This window comes from Doryrhamphus excisus, linkage group LG10 (genome assembly GCF_037039965.1).
Source record: "Doryrhamphus excisus strain RoL-2023G ecotype Guam linkage group LG10, RoL_Dexc_Guam_v1.1, whole genome shotgun sequence".
In the NCBI taxonomy this organism is placed as follows: Eukaryota; Metazoa; Chordata; class Actinopteri; order Syngnathiformes; family Syngnathidae; genus Doryrhamphus; species Doryrhamphus excisus.
The window spans coordinates 12,566,729-12,587,869 of NC_136366.1; the positions used below are offsets into that span (position 1 = coordinate 12,566,729).

General features: G+C 39.4%; 2 protein-coding genes across 5 annotated transcripts in view; both read left to right on the forward strand.

The window, feature by feature from the left end:
* Positions 1-10,128, forward strand: part of pdlim5b (PDZ and LIM domain 5b) — a 37,534-nt gene extending 27,406 nt beyond the window's left edge. For 3 of the 4 annotated variants that reach the window (XM_058054994.2, XM_058055012.2, XM_078794143.1), the window contains exons 6-13: positions 2,254-2,402; positions 2,662-2,689; positions 5,399-5,565; positions 7,517-7,697; positions 7,792-7,972; positions 8,142-8,262; positions 8,343-8,458; positions 9,328-10,128. In XM_058054994.2, coding sequence (XP_057910977.2) covers positions 2,254-2,402; positions 2,662-2,689; positions 5,399-5,565; positions 7,517-7,697; positions 7,792-7,972; positions 8,142-8,262; positions 8,343-8,458; positions 9,328-9,417 — 1,033 coding nt within the window. In that variant the 3' untranslated portion in view covers positions 9,418-10,128. The remainder of the gene's footprint in view (positions 1-2,253; positions 2,403-2,661; positions 2,690-5,398; positions 5,566-7,516; positions 7,698-7,791; positions 7,973-8,141; positions 8,263-8,342; positions 8,459-9,327) is intronic. The other variant, XM_058055003.2, reaches the window with a different exon arrangement.
* A 388-nt stretch (positions 10,129-10,516) lies between these two features.
* bmpr1bb (bone morphogenetic protein receptor, type IBb) overlaps positions 10,517-21,141 on the forward strand; it is a 39,368-nt gene continuing 28,743 nt past the window's right edge. The window contains exons 1-2 of the mRNA XM_058065002.2: positions 10,517-10,701; positions 15,861-15,956. The gene's annotated coding sequence lies outside the window, so the exon portion shown is untranslated. The remainder of the gene's footprint in view (positions 10,702-15,860; positions 15,957-21,141) is intronic.

The following is a 21,141-nucleotide window of genomic DNA, read 5'->3' on the forward strand; positions in this document are numbered from 1 at the left end:
CTTCAAATTGTCCATAGGTATGAATGTGAGTGTGAATGGTTGTTTGTCTATATGTGCCCTGTGATTGGCTGGCCACCAGTCCAGGGTGTACCCCGCCTCTCGCCTGAAGACAGCTGGGATAGGCTCCAGCACCCCCGTGACCCTCGTGAGGAAAAAGCGGTAGAAAATGAATGAATGAATGAATAATTGATTTTTAGTTTCTAAGTTAAAGAGTAAACAGAGTGGTAGTGTAGGTACCTGTGGGTTCAGCGTGCCACACTTTGAAAAACCCTGATCTACATAGACCAAAGCCAAATTGCAACTTGGTGCTTATACAGTACTAGATTCTTTCCTATAGTCACAGGGTGTTTGCTTTACAAAAGCAAGTAGCACCGGATCTAAGACCACTGATATCAACAGCTGCCGTCTTACACTCTGCGTACTGTTGTTTACATTGAAGTCATTGGCTGGCTGACAGCAGTTTGCGCCTTACTATATTACAACATTGGTTCTGTTGCTGCTGTGTTGTGTTTTATACTTGCTACATTTCCCTTTCCGCTTCCTAATGTAGTCCCAAACATTATGGTATATGCATATAGTATATAACTTATTGGAATGACTTTTCACATCCTTTAGCCAAAGACATAATGAAATCATTTATGGTATGTCTCAAGTTGGTGTCAGGAATCTTGACACCAGTGTTGAAGAAACCAAACATTTCCCTGCAGGATAAAGCTAAGAAAGTTGAGGTGAATATGGAATGTATCACTTTCCAAATACAAATTCCAAGGTTGTCTGTGGAGGAAGTTGATGTCTTATCCTTGAAGGTTCAAATGTCCAACATGAAATTTCAGCTGTGTTTGGAATTTTATTTTTTTACGTTTTGTGAGTTTTGACCTCACGTCATGAGCTTTGGGAACAGATTTCGGGCAGATTTGGTCCCTTATTGATAAGGTGAGAAGCACCGTCATCTGGGAGAAAGCGCTGATCCTCCTCATTCCCTTTCATTGGTTTATCACATTATTATAAGCTCCTTCAAGGCTTCTGCTGCTGCATGTGTGCATGTTTTGTTGTGGTTGTCTCTATGCACACTCAGAAGGGGCCTTTAATTCCAAAGTATCAATCTATCCATACTTCTTCCTGCCTTCAAACCTTTCCTACGTTTCCTTTCTTTGCCAACAGGGGGGGGCGGAGACAGATAGGTTAGTCCTGTGAATGATCGTTTCTGTACCCGAGTGTGCACATTGCTGTGGTTTATGATTAACAGCAGCATGTACTGTATGCACCCTTTTTTTTGTGCCCTCACTTAGCAACCTGCTTTTCTATACTGACAAAAGTGAGTACGTGCCTCAGGTTTCGGCAAGCGTTTTATTATATCTCCTCAAGGACTGCACACAATGGATAGTCAACATTTACTGCTATAAAAGCTAACAAAGTATTACAGTATATACAAGTTTAATTTTATATTGTCACTCGAGAGGACATACTGGATCATGATCTTCTTGGGAATGTCACAGCACATTTGCAATCCCTGTTCCCCTTCAATGAGCTGTTGGCAGCACTCGTGTAGCCTCAGATGTGACACAAGCTTGAGTATATCAATTTATGTAGCATTATCCCTTTGGGAAATATATTCCAAAGGCTGAAATGTGAGGGGTCCCTCTTTTTTTGTGAGATACTGTATTATGAAGAGCTTGTACTTAATGCACTGTAGACCCAGTGCAGTCACACACACACACTTGTTCCATCTGTTTCTGTTATTGTATTGTTTATTCAGCGCCCACACAATCACTGCTCCTGTTAAGGACAGCCAGACTTGTCATGGCTATGATTACTTAGAATCAAACGCAGATTAAGAACTGCACCCTTTTGGACCGCCTTTTGAACTGTGTGCATGTAAACATATTCACTTGCACAAATTGATGTGCTCCTGCATTAAGACTCTCTATTCCAAAGATAACACTAATATTGTGATGGAGAGATGTTGTACTACTGCACTTGTACTACTAAAACTACAAAGTCAATTAGAAACACAAATCGGTAATACTGTATATAAACTTCGTATTGTGGGTGTCCCTCCCTGTTTTGGTCTTACTTTATGAAGTGTAATATCGCCATCTTATGGCGAGGCAGGGTATTGTCAATGTGATTGATTGAAGCACGTGTACCATGTTGTGACCATTAGTATAACTTCTTAACAACACAAACAAAACAGTAAATTTTTGGATAAAAAAGCCACTGACGTAATTCACAAATTGTAATCTGCATTCACAGAAAAGATTCCAACATGAATCACGCATCTGCCCTTAGTGAGGCCAGCAAGAAGAGACTGATCGAGGACACTGAAGACTGGCACCCGAAAACCGGTACTTCTCAATCCCGCTCCTTCCGGATCCTGGCCCAACTCACCGGCACTGAAAATGGTGTGTACCAACTTCATGACTTGGATTTTAAATGTGTACATGTAAATGTGAACATGTACAAAGTTCTAGCAACTACTAGTGTCATTTAAAAGAGCAGGAATAGGTTGAAGGATGCATCCTAAACAGCTGGAAACAGTTTTAGATTAGACCAGGAAGTGCCCTTGAGGTATAAAACAGGACAGACATGCACTGTAGCTCTTGAAACACGTATACAGTTCAGAAATTTGACTCAAATTGTTTTTCTCCTGTCTTCTTGCAGAGGAGGCTCCTGACAACAATGGAAAAAAGTAAGTAGAATCTATTTTTTTTCAGTCTATCCTTAAAAACAGCAGAATGCTCCTGTCATAGAAGATGTTTGAGTGGTGTTTCTGCAGTATGTCCTTAAATACTTCAACTTGCTGATATAGTTCATCTTCAAACAGCTATAATAATGCATATATATATATATATATATATATATATATATATATAACCTCATATTACAAATATACAACATAAGGTGGCTAGAAATATTTCAGTATTGAACAAAGCAAAATTTGTTCTCAATCAGAAATCACGCCACACTCTTTATTGCTCTCTGGTTCTACCATATCTTACTTATTGTGTGGAAATATGGGCTAATAACTATAAAAGCAATCTTCACTCGCTAAATGTACTGCAAAAAAGGTCAGTAAGGATAATTCATAATGCCGCCTACAGAGAACATACAAACTCCTTATATCTAAAATCACAAATACTTCAACTTGCTGATATAGTTCATCTTCAAACAGCTAAAATAATGCATAAGGCTAAAAACAACCAATTAGCTAAAAATGTCATCCAATACTTCTCTACAAGAGAGGAGAAATATGATCTCAGGGAAGAAGTACATTTGAAACACTTCTAAGCTAGGACTACGTTAAAAAGCCATAGCATTTCAGTATGTGGAATCAAACTATGGAATGGATTGAGTAAGGAAATCAAACAATGCACAACGATGAGCCAATTCAAGAAACAATACAAGCAGTTGATGTTTGCTAAATACAAGGATGAAGAGTCTTGAACCAGTCATGATGTGCTATATATATCACTATATTGACACTTACTATGGTACACATTATGTCATTGGATGGTCATATCACCTTGTACTTCGGTACAAGGTACATTTTTTAAAAAACAAAAACAAAAAAAACTTCAACTGTATTATGGAAAGCAGGAAGTGAACAAATGTAACAGTTACTGATTGTAAAAGTACCAGACGGAGGGGTAGGATTTAATAAGCTTTGCTTCTTCCTACTCCTTTTGGACATGTGGAACTGGGAACTGATTATGGGATGCACTCAATTGTAATCTGATGCATGTTCAAATGAAATAAAACCATTACCATAGTGTGCCTGTCACGGTACGTGCTGAAAAACATGAGCGAGCTTGAGATGACATCATCTTTTCCACCTGTCCCTGACTTTCCTTCTTTTCACCTGCCGATGTGTCTCTCTCTTGTGTTGTATTTGTGTGTGACGTCATGGATCAGGGCGAACAAGTTGGACCCAGAAGTTGTAGAACACAAGTACAACAAGCTCAGGGATTGGCATCACGGTGTTTCCGCCAAGGTGCTAAATGTGTAGGCGGGAGATGTTGTTTTTTTTTTCATTTAAGGCATTGACTCCAATATAAGACGACCCTGAATATAACACAATAATAATAATATTTGTCAAATATTAGTTATATTATTTTTTAAGTAAAATATTTTTTATATATAAAGTAATATTAGTAAAATATAAGTTGTATTAGATTTTTTGTAAAAAATATTTTTATATATAAAATTATAGTAAAATATTATAAAATGTATTTGTATACAATTATTTGTGACACCTCCTCTATTGTTTGTTAACTCACCCAACCTCACCTTTTTTCTCCCCATATATTAAATAATTAAACAAAAATTTAAATAACTAACTATATGATAATGTAATAATGATATAAATAATTGTATAGAAATAAATTTTATAATATTTTACTATAATTTTACTAATATTTTATATATACAATATTTTTTTACAAAAAATCAAATACAACTTATATTTTACTAATATTACTATATATATAAAAAAATGTTATTTTACTTAAAAAATAATATAACTAATATTTGACATATATTATTTTTATTAATTTACTAATTGTATTTTTTTCCCCACAAGTGGATCTTTGTGTCACTGGTGTGTGAGAGTGACGGTAAGAAACACTCTGACGACCTTTCATTTTTGGAGAGAAAAAAACGCTGAGTGGTTAGCGCGCAGGCCTCACAGCCAGGAGACCCGAGTTCGATTCTGTGTGGAGTTTGCATGTTCTCCTCGTGCATGCGTGGGTTTTCTCCGGGTACTCCGGTTTCCTCCCACATTCCAAAAACATGCTAGGCTAATTGGCGACTCCAAATTGTCCATAGGTATGAATTTGAGTTTTGAATGGTTGTTTGTCTATATGTGCCCTGTGATTGGCTGGCCACCAGTCCAGGGTGTACCCCGCCTCTAGAAAATGAATGGATGGAAAAAAAATGCTCCATAGTCTTATGCTGGAGGCAATGCTGTGTTTTAGTTTGTATCATAACTGCTTTTTGTGCAATGAACTGAAATATATTTTTGCTCTGACTTACACACAAAAAAACAACAACTTGACATAGTATTTTGGTGTATATTTGTATTTACTGTATGTGGTTATGTGTGCTGCTACACACTTTCTGTATCCTCTGCCTAATTTTCCTGTTTCTTTTCTGTTTTCTGTACTAACCACAATAGAATACATCTGTCATCTCAATAAATATCTATTTTTCTTCCTTCCTGTTGCCTTTTCTTCACATTGTATCTATTCCTTGCTATAACCACACACAAATTGACAAAAGCATTTTGAGATTTGAATGAAGTCACAATATTATACACTCTAAAGGGGGCGTTGTCATAAAACGTGAACCGCACATTTGATACTAAATTGCGATTTATTCCGAGTGTGTATTTATTTCCTAGCGATGTTATGGATAAAACATCCCAGAGCGTGCCCGCCTTGCCTGCAGCCATAACATATTCCAAGGCTCCGCCTCCTCGAAACGGCAACATCGTGGCTCCGTCTGCATTCAAGAGCCCCCCAGCCCAGAACAAGCCCTCCTCCCAGCTTGGGGGCCCAGCAGGTACAGGTATGGTAGAACTCATCCTCTGTAGTTACAAATACGCCATCAGAGGGCGCTGTGAACCACAACATAAGCCATTTTAAAGATTAAGAGCTGTATAAAAACCAAGTGGATCTTTTAATGAGCACAGATTAATGGCTTTCCTTGTGATCCCTTTTTGAGTCGGATAGATTGTGTAATTTGATGCTGTCGGCTGCACCCCACTGTAGCAGGGTCACGTCCTATTTGGTGGAAAGCTTCCCGAGACGCCTCTTTTGGAGTGGCTGCAGACAGTAAAGACTCTTCGGTTGTTGTAGTAAACACGTGCTTGACTTGATGTAAACAAACATGTCCAGTATGTCTATAGGTTCTATTCAGGACGGCAATAGTAAAGTCAACACCAATATGAATTGTTAATGCATATTGAAGCATAAGAATAATCCCTTTTATATGCAGTTAGGATCAAACAGATAAATCCACGACTCCCTGCTGTGATTCCATTTTGCTGTCATCTCATGCTGACTTTTCCCTGCTTATCTTCCACAGCCAGACAGCGATGACTCTTTTGCTTTAGTCCCCCCCCAACACCACCACCCTCTGTGCTCTTTACTCTTGCTCGCTTGAATTTATCCCAGTGCCAACTTTTTAGATAAGAACCCACAGTGAAAAAGTAATTTCACTCCCCTGCATTGTGCGTTCACTATCAAGATTGTATTCAAATGGGACTCAATATTTAGGCTTTAATCCTGATACACGTTAAAAGGCTGTTTTGGAAGTCATGGTACTTTTTTTGTTTACTGCAAAACAATTTATATGGTAGTACCTCACATTTTTACATTTCAAATACTTTGTTTAGTGTCACATTAATTCAGATTAAAATATGTGGTCTATGAAATATTGGCATTATTTTTACACACATGTTTTTGTATTATTTATTAATAACTAATTCAGTTTTTACATAATGGAATAGCAATAATAACAATAATATTAATCATATATATACAATAATTACTATAATGATACTACTATAATATCATACATTAATTTAATACTATATTGTAAAATACAATAACAATATAAAATCGAATTATATATATTATAATATTTGACAAATATTATTTGTATTAATTTACTAATTGTATTTATTTTTTAACTTGACTAATATTCTGTTACTAATCGTAGTTACTTGACTTAGTAGTAGTACTAATTTAATACTGTATTGTAAAGTTAAATACAATAAAAATATAAAATCTAATAATCACAATTAAATATTCAATAATTAAACAAAAATATAAATAACCAAATATATGATAATGTAATAATAATGAAAATAGTTGTATAAAAATAACTTTTATAATACTTTACTATAATTTTACTAATATTTTATATACAAAAATATTTTGTACAAAAAATCGAATACAACTAATATTTTACTAATATTATTTTATTTATAAAAATGTGTTATAACTAATATTTGACAAATATTATTTTTATTAATTTACTAATTTACTGTATTTATTTTTTAATTTGACTAATATTCTGTTACGAATAGTAGTTACTTGACTTGAAATAATAACGCTTCTGTTTGAGTGGTGGGTCTCTTCCCTTTCCCCCTGCAGCTCTTCTTTCTGAGGGCACAAAAACACTGACCTCCATCTTGGAAATGTTTTCACACAGACAAAAAGAAGAAAAAATGCATCCCTTTCATTTGTTACGTTATTTTCGCAGGTGTCCACACTTGACTCGGGGAATGTGTTTTTCCTCCCCAGTACAGGAGAAAAATGGATCTCCTTTCTGTGGTGGGTGGGGTTGCAGTGTGAGGGCCCAGATGTCTCATGAATCATGCAAGGACGACGGGAGATCTTCAGATGTTTTTGGCTTTTATCTTCTGACAAGACAAACATATCTGTTGTAAAGACGATAAGGATGAATTATATAAAAAAATGTTTACCGTAAATCACAGTATTCCTTCTCTTAGGCTTCCGTAAAGGTGCTGCCACTCCTTCGTTGGGCAAGGTTACCAACCCTCCTCCCAAAGGCCCAGAGCGACCCGTCCCACAACCACATCCTGAGGATCTCAACTCCCTGGTGCAGCGAGCCGAGCACATCCCGGCCGGAACACGCACCCCCATGTGCCACAAGTGCAATCAGGTCATCAGGTATTCATGAAAATATGAAAATATCACCATTAAAACACATCTTCTAGCTGAAAACATCTTCACATGTTTTCTGTGTCATGCTGTCCCATTTCAGGGGTCCCTTCCTGGTCGCCATGGGCATGTCCTGGCACCCCGAGGAGTTTGACTGCGCCCACTGCCACTCCTCTCTGGTGGACCGTGGATTTGTGGAGGAGAAGGGTCAGGTGTACTGCGAGTACTGCTATGAGCAGTTCTTTGCTCCCACCTGTGCCCTTTGCCAACAGAAGATATTGGGGGTATGAGCAGCCATTTTGATTTTTATCTTGTCTGCATTCAGTGTACATCTTTACTGCAAGTACTACTGTTCATTCGGGGAAACATATCCAACATGTACCGCATATGTATGCATATGTACACATATGTACACATACAGCTCTCATACCTTTTGTTTGTGTTTGTGTCCAGGAGATCATGAACGCACTGAAGCAGACCTGGCACGTGTCTTGTTTTGTGTGTGTGGCTTGTCAGCAGCCAATCAGAGGCAACATGTTCCACATGGAGGATGGACAGCCGTACTGTGAAATGGGTACATCTACCCACATTTTCATGTTTGAGCTAAGTATAGTCACTTCAATACAAGACTGATGTGTTTGCTGTTTATTACAGACTACTACAAACTGTTTGGCACAAACTGCCATGGTTGTGACTTCCCCATTGAGGCAGGAGACAAGTTCTTGGAAGCTTTAGGGTTCACCTGGCATGACACCTGCTTTGTGTGCACGGTAAGGTCCATGGTTTTGAACATCGCTCCATCATGCTATTGCGGTTTTGCAAAAAATTTATCTAATTAATTAATCTAATTAATCTAACGAATTAATCTAAACCGATAAGTGACTAAGATAAAATATATGTAGTGTTCTGGTCGATAGGCCCCAGTGATGTTACATTGATGACACATGACATTGACTACATTACTTTCACATTGTATGGTGTCAGCTCCCATTCAGTGTGGAAGTGGTAAGTTTTTGGTTTCTTACTGTGTCCTTCTTCCACGCTTCCTGCTAAAAACCTTTTCTTAAGTTTAGAATAATGAAATTCTAGGCTAACTATTTAGCACCGTAGCATGTTGCGTTTAAAATGGCGGCAATCTGGTGTCCCTGCATGGATCCTGTAGCATTACAGTTGAGCAATGTGTTGTCAACAAAGAATAATAGGAATGTAAAGTCGACTATAGGGGTGTTATTTCATGTCTACAAGGCTCTAATCATGTTTAAAAAAATATAAATATAAAGTCAGAAACAGGTTTTTGATTCCTAACTATGAAAATATTACATTTATTAATATTGAATCCTACCTATTCAGGTCAATAAAATACAATACAATGGCCCCTGACCCCACCTTTTGAACACCCCTGCAGTAGAGACTTTATCCGCCCAATTCAACTCAATCTCCTAACATGTTCGATTCAAAACTCAGGTTAAAAAAAAAAAAGAATAAAGAATGCTTTTGCAGCAGATTCCGTAAAACAGCAGAACACTCATATAGAAGATTGGTCAAAACAAGTGAGCGATGTACCGTAGCTACAGGTGTGGCGCTACACCTTAGTCTTCATAAAAGCACATCACATGCCTTTGTGTCATTCTCTCTTCAGGTCTGCACCGTTAATCTGGAAGGACAACCCTTCTTCTCCAAGAAAGACAAACCTTTGTGCAAGAAACATGCCCACACGGTTAACATCTGATCCGCTCCACTCAGTAACAGCAACAAAAAAAAGGGTGACAACCAAAATCATTTGGCAACAATATATGCAGTATCTTTCCATAACTATGTCAGTCAAATGCTAAATATTTAAATTTACCTGACTTGTATATGTGTGTATTTGTTTGTTTTATGTTTGTTTTTTTGACATTTTCTTTAAAGTGCAATTTTATGGATGTAAAAATGCATTTGGGCAGCATTCTCTTAGTTTTTTCAGTAATTTGAGTGGGATGAGGGTCTTGTTGTGTTTCCACAGAATAAGATTATAATGCTGACCCTGTCAGGGAAAAAAAACACATTTTGATATCAGTACTATTGTATTTCAATTATACAAGTATACAGTACATACAGTAGATGTACGAACTACTATTGATATTAAAAAGGCCATACATTCATCAGATAATTATGATAAAACTTATTATTCGTACTGTATTTTTTTCTCTGAAAATCATATTAAATCGTTAAATTAATTAGGAAGGCAGCTTCACTTTACCCGTCCTTGAGTAGAATAGCTGTACACATTCATATCTTGCTCATAATTTATATTTTATATATGTTTTCCTATGGATTGGCCCTTTCTGATGTTGATCATTTACAATATGAACACAAAAATATTTGTATATAGTCCTACAGACCTGCCATTTTTTATGTGCCTTTCTAATTTTCATATGTGGAATAAAAACAGTGTTATGTATTTTTTTTCCTCCTTAATCTGGTTCTAATACAAAGGTTTAACAAAGATGGTAATGTACAGATGCACTCAAACAAATGGATCTTGAGGATCTTGAGTGTGAGTTTTGTTTTGGAAAAAACAAACATTTAAAATTAATTTAAAATTTTATTTTTAGGAAACTGACATTTTTTTTACCCCAAAACCAGAGCTTGGATAAGAGTCATAACAATCTTAACAACAGTCAATCATAAAATACAGTATTCGATGTAGCAAATGAAAGTAGTCTGCATTTACAAAGAGACAAAAATAATATAAATATCTTTACAAAGATAATTCAAAACTCAAATCTCCAAACCATTGTACTATAACGTGATTGCACTTCCCCAAGTGACCAGAGGTGGTCGCTGTTGGCAGAAAGACACCCAGATCGAGCCTCCAAGAAAACAAGCAAAGAGGACTCTCGTGTGCCTGGAAGGTACGTCCTGTACAAGTCTTACAGTATTCCGCAGCACCGAGAGGACGCATGTGTTTTTTGGGGACGACCTCGAACTCTTAGTCTGAAGTTGGTGCCTAATTTGTACCTCAAATTAGAAGGTAAGACGCCGTAATGAAGTGGAGTTCGATCACAGGATGGCAATTGCTTGCTAACTCGCTTGTTAAGACAGTGGAAAGGTGTGTTTGATGCTGTGGGACAAACGGGACTCCGTCATGATGATGACGAGATGAGGGGGGGTTACGGGGGTGTGTGCATGCACTGGAGTAAGTTTCAGTCTGTCAATTGTTATAAAGATAGGATGTAATATTCATTTGGTAGACTTTGAAATGCATCTAAATCCACTGGACACTTTATTAGGTACACTTGCACAAGAGCAGCATTGCAATCAAAGAGTCAGACTTTTCCCATTAAACATATTCGCCATTATATGGTTAAAAATCCTGAAAAAAATGAAAAAGACTTGATCATTGTATTTCAGGCGGAAGTAGTTGTATTGGTATATTTAAAGTGAAGAAAGTTTTATTTTGAAAAGTAACAATTATTGACCTGTGTCAGGGTCTAATTGGAATTGGCTTGTGTTGAATCACTGACTGGTTTATATGATGGTACTTGAATATCCTTAAAATAATATTTTTCAGTTTTAATCATTCCCTAATATTATAATCAATCAGTGGCCACAGTTTTATGTATATCACAGATTGCACAACAATTGTTACTAAAGGTGTCAGATTCGGACTCAAAGTAACGATAGTTTACCTATACACGACTACAAATAACATCACTTTTCAAAGTATTACAATATGTCTGTACAAAATAATACCTTTTAAAGAGGCATATGAATAAAAATACTAATTTTAAATTCAACAATACATGCTGGGAAACACGAAATCTGCCGATTCCACATGCAAACTTTTCTGGGTTATACATCACGTGTGATGTTTTTGTGCCGGTACAAAATACTGCATATTTATCTATACAGTACTCTATTGAAGTTAAAGTAGGTAGTCCTCAACCTAAAGCCAGATGAAGTAAAAAACATTTACTCATTTCTAATTAGTTAGTCAGATTAGTTAGTCAGTCAACTAGACTTTCTTTATTGTCATTGCACAATAACACAGCAGTGAAATTACCAACCAAATGCCGTTGCCTGGCTCCCGTATAATAATAAATAATAATGTGGATAATAAATTGATGACATCAAATATGAACAATGTACAGCGTAAACAGTAATACAAACACTATAGGCGCTTTTTTTCTGGATACTACCACAAGAACAAGAAGAAGAGCCACATGTGTGCTAATGCAAGAAACTTCATCCAGGTCTTTGTTAAGCAATTGACAGCTCAACTGGTCTCCACCTAAGTGAGGGATTGTGACTAATTGGAGTGATCAAACCCACCACCAGCTGTCTTTGGCAGCAATAACTGTCCAAATGACTCTTGCGTTCATGCTGGGGATGTCGTGTCAAGTGAGGCAGCAATTTGGGGTCTACCGCACACTTAAAGTGTTTCAGTGTGTTGTACATGCAGTATAGACCTACTTTTATTCTGCAGATACAATAACAATAGCTCACTGTTGACTAATAGTTTGGTTGCGCAAAAACTACCAATGTCTCCATAAAAGGGGACGAAGCCTGCATTTTTGTGAACGTGCTCATTGAGGATTTTACCCTGTAGCCCACAGTGTTGTGCAAAAGCAACGACTCTGGTTTCCATTAACACGGAAGCACATGAACAATGCAGCCCGGTTACCTGCATCTGTTTTTGAAAAGACGCACTTCCTTCTGGTTATTGGAGACAGGAATGCAAAAACAGCTGCTGCCCCTAGTTGGATGTAATTTACCTTTACTCTGACATCTGATACCACACATCTCCTTTTACAGCTGATCAGGCATCTGTAAAGCAGAAGTGTAACTATCAAATATGAAGAAAGACGCCATTTTTGGGCCATGTTGATATCTTAAGAACTGTTCCAAACACACATTGGCATGACATCTATCAGACTTTATGCAGGGCAGGAAATGTCATAACGTCATCAGAATTGAAGACATACACAATGGCATGGCATCTGTAAAGCTGAAATGTATGCCTTGCTGTGTGCAGAGCAGGAAATGTCTCAATATTGAAGGAGAAGTGGACAAGGAAATCTGCCTATAGTGCCCATGCTACCAAAATATGTCATGACTTTATCACAATTGAAGAAAGAGATACAGTTTGAAGTAGTGTTCTAACACAATGGCATGGCATCTGTAAAGCTGAAATGTATGTCTTGCTGTGTGCAGAGCAGGAAATGTCTCAAAATTGAAGAAGTGGACGAGGAAATCTACCCATAGTGCCCATGGTACCAAAATATGTCATGACTTTATCACAATTGAAGAGAGAGATACAGTTTGCAGTAGTTCTAAGTAGTGTTATAACACAATGGCGTGGCATCTGTAAAGCTGAAATGTATGTCTTGCTGTGTGCAGTGCAGGAAATGTCTCAAAATTGAAGAAGTGGACGAGTAAATCTGCCTATAGTGCCCATGGTACCAAATATGTCATGACTTTATCGTAATTGAAGAAAGAGATCGAGTTTGAAGTAGTCTGAAGTAGTCTGAAGTAGTGTTACAACACAATGGCATGGCATCTGTAAAGCTGAAATGTATGTCTTGCTGTGTGCAGTGCAGGAAATGTCTCAAAATTGAAGCAGAAGTGGACGAGGAAATCTGCCCATAGTGCCCATGCTACCAAAATGTGTCATGACTTTATCACAATCGAAGAGAGAGATACAGTTTGAAGTAGTGTTATAACACAATGGCATGGCATCTGTAAAGCTGAAATGTATGTCTTGCTGTGTGCAGAGCCGGAAATGTCTCAAAATTGAAGTGGACGAGTAAATCTGCCTGTAGTGCCCACGCTACCGAAATATGTCATGACTTTATCACAATTGAAGAAAGAGTTTGATACAGTTTGAAGTAGTGTTATAACACAATGATGTGGCATCTGTAAAGCTGAAATGTGTGCAGTGCAGGAAATGTCTCAAAATTGAAGAAGTGGATGAGGAAATCTACCCACAGTGCCGATGCTGACCAAATATGTCATGACTTTATCACAATTGAAGAAAGAGATCGAGTTTGAAGTAGTCTGAAGTAGCGTTATAACACAATGGCATGGCATCTGTAAAGCTGAAGTTTAACAGGAAACAACAGTGAGTTATTTTCCGTCCTTAATCAGCACTTGCCAAACTTTGCTGTCAGCAGGTGACTGTCACACACAGTCCAAAGTCAAGTGCTAGTAAAGGTCCATAAAGTGAGTGTATAGCCCACATAGAGTGCTTTACTGTCCTTTGTGGGCACCGTTATGCCGTTTTATGATTCACAGCTCAGCGTGGCTTCAGCTTCAGCCGTAGCGTCCAGGCACTACGTCGGAGCTGTGCAAGCACATTTGGCTGTTTACGAGGATGTCCTGCAGAGGCGAGTTCACTGCTTAATGGAGAAGGAATGCTAATGAAATGATGCTGTAATGCTGCAAAAAAACACATTCAGGATATCGCCCACTGTTTGGCGGGGAGTCCATATTGTCCCCGGGGGCGATAAAATGCCTCACAGATAACATGATTTTGTCTGGAAAAATGTCCTGGGTTTAACTTAATATTTTTGATAATACTTCAGATCACAACATAGTCCAAAGACTTCATTCTTGCATGTGTGGTTTATCTTACAGTGCTAATTGTAGCATGTCATGCAGAATGTCAATTAGAACACTCCTTTTGGATGCCACACACACACACACACACACACACAGCAGTTTATGCTAAAATCCATATCATCCACTACATCTTCTGAAGGAAAGTGAACACCCAGTCTCGCTGGATCAATACAGCTTTTAGCTTTGGATTTCACTTTGGTCACGATCTTGTCAAAGTGAAACCACTCTAGTGTGTAGTCCGCCGTCTACGTGATACCTGTCCACCAAGTGCAGACATAATAGTACGGCGTTGTTAAAATAAGAAACTGTCAAATGAATGTATTGGTCTTTACTTAGTCAAAGTTCCTAAGTATTTGTCTTGACTTGGGCTCAAAATCTTGGTGTTGAATTGATCTGCGCTTCCCTAAGTTTTAGTATTGCCTTGGTGTCAGCTGGACTTGGTCTTGGTCTTGGCTGGGTCTCAAAAGCTTAGTCTTGGAATTGAATTGATCTGTGCTTCCCTTTGTTTTGGTGTTGGTCTTAACTCGGTCTCAAAAACGTACATTTTTGGAATTGAATTGATCTACGCTTCCTTAAGTCTTCGTCTTGCCTTGGTGTCAACTGGACTTTTCTTGGTCTTAACTCGGTCTCAAAAACTTAGTCTTGGAATTTAATTGATCTGTGCTTCCCTTAGTCTTAGGCTAGGTCTTGGTCTTGGTCTTGACTGGGTCTCAAAAACATAGTCTTGGAATTGAATTGATCTGTGCTTCCCTTCGTTTTGGTCTTGGTCTTGGTCTTGGTCTTGACTGGGTCTCAAAAACTTACATTTTTGGAAGTGAATTGATCTTCGCTTCCTTAAGTCTTGGTCTTGCCTTGGTGTCAACTGGACTATTCTTGGTCTTAACTCGGTCTCAAAAACTTGGTTTTGGTCTTGGTCTAGGTCTTGCTGGGTCTCAAAAACGGAGTCTTGGAATTGAATTGATCTGCCCTTCTCAAAGTCTTGGTCTTGACTTAAAACCAAAGGCCAAGGCGAAGAAGCAGCTAAGAAATAGGACTTCTTAATTATATCATCACCCTTCACTGCTTCAAAAAAAAGTATATCTGCATATTGTCTTTATTTCACCAGCTGTTTAATAGTCTTACATAATTGGTGGACAAACAACCATTCACACTCACATTCATACCTATGGACAATTTGGAGTGGCCAATTAACCTAGCATGTTTTTGGAATGTGGGAGGAAACCGGAGTACCCGGAGAAAACCCACGCATGCACGGGGAGAACATGCAAACTCCACACAGAGATGGCTGAGGGTGGAATTGAACCCTCGTCTCCTAGCTGTGAGGTCTGCGCGCTAACCACCCGAGCACCGTGCAGCCCTACATATTACATATTCACCAATACTGATTAATTGGTACTACTGTATATCAAAATTGCTAATAAATTGATATCAGTTTTTAATAGCCCCACAACCAATTACATGTAGCGGAAACCCCTAACACCCTGCAGTGTTTTTTTTTCTTAAGTATCCGTTGCACATCTCTATGCAGGATTTACTCATGTAATTTTTTCTGTCTGCGCTTTAATTCAGGAGAGGAGTTGTACCCGTCTACATGCTGATGAGTAGAATACTCCAGAAACAGAGGAGGAGGATGCACCTTTAAGGAAGAGGCCTACATTATATTGGGTGAGTATGAACCACATTAGTAATACCACAGAATTAATGTTAGAACCGTTAGGGCACCAATCATTGGTCTGTTTACCTCTCATTAACATCTCTATTCAGTCAAGTGTCCAGTAGTGGTAGTAGTGGCGGTCTGCAAAAGCAATTAAACGTCGGGTCTCTAAATCAGTCCTGGGTCCAAAAACATTGCCGTCAACAGCTGTGGCTATAGGCAACCTCCTGATATTTTGATTGACACCATGTTGCAGTCGGCATCAATGTAACGATAGGAGTTTTACAACATCAGCAACCTCATCTTTTCGTTCCGCTCCTGTCAAAACCTGAGAAGGACCTCTCGTCGTCTGGCTGTATCAGCGCGTCTAAGAGCTTGACGTAGCCCAGAGCTTGGATCAGATGACTGTATAAAAAGAGCCAAGCTAGCTCGCTGGCTGGCTAACCTGCTGCTACGGCCCCCGATTGTTATTGCAGGTGTCTGCAAGGAGAGCTAGCTGGTCATGGGCGGCCAACATCAATCCATACGAGGAGCTGTGGGCATGCATGAATAGCAGCCTCGTGTTGGCACGCCAGAATCTCTTGAAATGTAGTTTACTTGTGCTGGCCAAAAGCCAGACTGTGTGCAGAGGAAAACAAATGGCGGTTGTATTTTATGACATCCAGCGTGTACATGGATGAAGGTCTTTTTCTTTGTGTATGGAATTAGGACCACTCAAAAACTACACAACTGATTTTCATAAAGCTATATGAAGGGCGGAGTCACTGACCATTTTAATTTTGGCAGGGAACCATTCATTCATTTTCTACCACTTTTTCCTCACGAGGGTCGCGGGGGGTGCTGGAGCCTATCCCATCTGGTACACCCTGGACTGGTGGCCAGCCAATCACAGAGCACATATAGACAAACAACCATTCACACTCACATTCATATCTATGGACAATTTGGAGTCGCCAATTAACCTAGCATGTTTTTGGAATGTGGGAGGAAACCGGAGTACCCGGAGAAAACCCACGCATGCACGGGGAGAACATGCAAACTCCACACAGAGATGCCCGAGGGTGGAATTGAACCCTGGTCTCCTACCTGTGAGGTCTGCGCGCTAACCACTAGTCCACCGTGCCGCCCCCATATCATTTAAATTGAATTATTATTATCATGTCAATCACTGCCATCTACAAGACCCGAGTGGAACATTTTTAAGCACAACTTAATAACTGCATACATTTTAAAATGTTTTTTACTCCAATTTGCCAAACGACTCCTACGTAATCCCACTGTTTCTCACTTAAGGCCAAAAAGGTGGGTGTTCCCTATGTTTATTTGACTTTTGTGTAGCAATTGAAGCCAAACAAGTAATGTTGGCTCAGTGGGACCAACGTGGAACCAATAAGGTGTTGAAAAGGAGAAAGTTCAGTACTAGACTGAGAGCATGGAAAACCTCTCCCTGTTCACACACAAGATGATGGCAGCACCAGAGAGAGCCAATGCATCTCTAAATGATGGGAATATGGTCACGGTGGCTTGGTTTTCTCTTAGTAACACTATAACTGGAGACTGTAAATTTCAGCCAAAGATCAAGCAAGTAAAAAAAAAAAAAGAGTGAAAGGGAGACGGTCCTGCGGGGCCATGCAAAGTCCTTTAAATTGAACCTTAGTCTTCATCATAGAGGGTTCAAAAGGACAAGCTGGGATGGGGAGGCAATGTGAGGGAGGGGAACCGAAGACAAAGCCCCAAGGGTTCCTACTCGGGGATCTAACTTTGTCTGAGTAAACATGTCTGGAATGGCATACTCCGTGTATCGTGTGTGTGTGTGTGTGTGTGTGTCAAGTACACTACATGTGAAGTGTAGCTTGGTAGACATAGCTGGGATACAATATCACAGCTTTATGGAGTCCTAATCCACACAGTTACTGCAATTACTACGGAACTCCGCTAAGCGCACTCTTTAGAACAGGGGTGTCCAAACTTTTTCCACCGAGGACCGCATACTGAAAAATCCAAGTATGCAGTTTTTTGGGGATTTTTGCCGATCATTGTGAAACATCACATATTTGTTTCCCTTTTCCATGCATTATAATGCCAGAAAACAAGTTAATAGTATGAGCTGGCTAACAATGCACGTCATGGGGACGACGAAGCCCTCTTTAAAAAAAAAAACCTCTAACAGTGTTTTCTTGTTTGATATTACATGCTGTGTTCATGCAATAACAAGTACACTGATAACATGTAATACTTCATAATACTTACTTAAAACATTACCCAAACGTTTTTCCCTCGGCACATTGATTTCACATCGAGCGGGCATAGATACAGCGACAAATATCCACTCTCCTCAGGATGGCTGTGTCTTCCAGCACAAGACGTGTGCTCCAGTCCTCAGGTAAAAAAAACACTGATAGCAAACTCTCCTTGTTGAGTCTTCGTAGCAAAATTGAGAGACACGAACGGCCAGTCCGCCAGATGAAAATAGTTTTTCGTGTTAGCTGCTACAATAACAATATCACTTTAGCTTGGTTAAATACAAGTCTATTATGTAAACTGAGGTGATTTTGTGTGGGCTTTATCAAAATAGTCATTTCTCATGACGTCCACTGTTAGCTAGCTCATATTAACTAGTTTTTCTTGTGCTAGAATGCACAGAAAACGGAAACAAATATGTGTTCACATAAGGATTGGGAGTCACGGTGGTCTAGTGGTTAGCGCGCAGACCTCACAGCTAGGAGACCAGGGTTCAATTCCACCCCCGGCCATCTCTGTGTGGAGTTTGCATGTTCTCCCCGTGCATGCATGAGTTTTCCGGGTACTCCGGTTTCCTCCCACATTCCAAAAACATGCTAGGTTAATTGGCGACCCCAAATTGTCCATAGGTATGAATGTGAGTGTGAATGGTTGTTTGTCTATATGTGCCCTGTGATTGGCTGGCGACCAGTCCAGGGTGTACCCCGCCTCTCGCTCGAAGACAGCTGGGATAGGCTCCAGCACCCCCGCGACCCTTGTGAGGAAAAGTGGTAGAAAATGAATGAATGAATGAATAAGGATTGGGAATGATGGTTTTGAAAATTCCAAAAAAGTGCAGTTAAAGTACACAAATATTAAAGGTATTAATATTGATTACCAGGGAAATTAATTTACGGTGGTCGGGTCTGATGTACGTATATATTTTTGGCTAAAAAAACAGCTTTGATGTTCTCTAAGATGAAGTCTTGTGAGTTGTGAGTGTGACTTCCAGTGGTATTTTTCCACAGAATGTTTGGTTTTGTATTGACTCTTATTTGATGTACCTAATGACTTGCCCCCATGGGTAGTTACTGTATGTAGTGAAGCATTACAAATGGATTACCCTGGAAGGACATCACACTGCATCCAATTGTTTGCCCCCCCCCCCCCCCCTTTCTATCAGTGTAATACTGGACAGCTGTCATGATCGGTGTGTGTGTGTGTGTGCCGATAGTGGATCTGGCATGGAGAATGCATGTTACGTGGTGTGTTTGTCACCCTGCTCACCATCTCTGATCTTGACATCTGACCCCTAAAAGGGTATCATCCGAAAAGAATGTGTGCAGTCAAAGTGTTGCGTTAATGTACTGTGCCCAGAAAAAAACATGACTAATGTCTGCACAATAATAATGGATGATCATCCATCATGTTGACCGTGAGAGAGCTTTACCCGGCAGGGAGGCATCTATAAAACTGCACATGGCTGTCAATCACATAAAATCAGGCCCCCTATTATGCAAAAGTGACTTTTGAATGATGTTCTGACAGTAATATGTGAACCTGGTCATGAGAACCAAAGGTCAGCAAAATGTTATTGGCCTCACCTTTTGAGAGAAGGTTTTTGTGACATTATGAAGGATAAACCTCATTCGTCGTAGATGTCATATTGCCCCTGAGGTGCCCCAGCGCCCCTACGTAGAAGAGCCCGCCCTGTCTATATTGTCTATATCTTGGTTCCAACATTGCACCCTCCGTCTATAAATGATCGCTTTGTAGTCAGCCATGGCATGATAGAGTGGAATACTGCAATAAAAAGTTGTCCTCATGTTCCGTGTGGAAGTGGTATGTTTTTGGCTGTGTTTTTCTTCACCACTCCATATGGAAAAGTTCACTAATTAGTGAGTGGTTAGCGCGCAGGCCTCACAGCTAAGAGACCCTAGTTCAATTCCACCCTCAGCCATCTCTGTGTGGAGTTTGCATGTTCTCATGCATGGTTTTTCTCCAGGTACTCCGGTTTCCTCCCACATTCCAAAAACATGCTAGGTTAATTGGCGACTCCAAATTGTCCATAGGTATGAATGTGAGTGTGAATGGTTGTTTGTCTATATGTGCCCTGTGATTGGCTGGCCACCAGTCCAGGGTGTACCAGATGGGATAGACTCCAGCACCCCCGAGAACCACGTGAGGATAAGCGGTAGAATGAATGAATGTACCTGGCTAGGGTTAGCACAGGGGTGGGCAAACTACGGCCCGGGGGCCACATCCGGCCCGCCAAGTGTTTGAATACGGCCCGCCCAATCTTTCCAAAGTATTTCATTTAAACTCAATATACAACCTGGCATCATGGCCTGAGCCAACCTTTTGATGGTTTTATCAATTTCGTTTTTTGACATGGTCTGTTGTTTGTAAATTTTGTCATATCAATGCGGCCCGCGAGTCAAAAAGTTTGCCCACCCCTGGGTTAGCATATGCTAAGTCCAGCCTAGTCCATTAGGTGGCCATCTTGGATGTCCCTGCAGTGATCCCATAACCTGCTCAATATGGTGTATACAAAGAATAACAGGATCGCAACGGTGACTGTAGGGGTGTTATTTTGTGCCTACAGGGCTCTAATTATGTTAAAACTGTATTTTGTTTTATATGCTCTAACTGAATCCGACTAGCCTGCAGACACACTAAGTAGCACAGATCATAAAGTACTTCAAAGCGCTGAAAGATATTAAACGTTAGTGACTCTGTACCCATTTCAGTCTCTTAGATGATGTCATTGCATTTTGTTGCCAGAACATATGTCGGAGTTTTATGTTCAAATCTTTGAAATAAAAGTATTTGAAAAGTTATACTTCCTGTACTGTATTTCTAAGAAATGTGTAGAAGTGCTTCATAGACCAAGCAATAGCCCCTGTATGTTATTCTCCGAGTTCCAGATCCAGACTTTTAATTTCTCTGGAAATTCTGACCCTGTCCTTGGCGGTG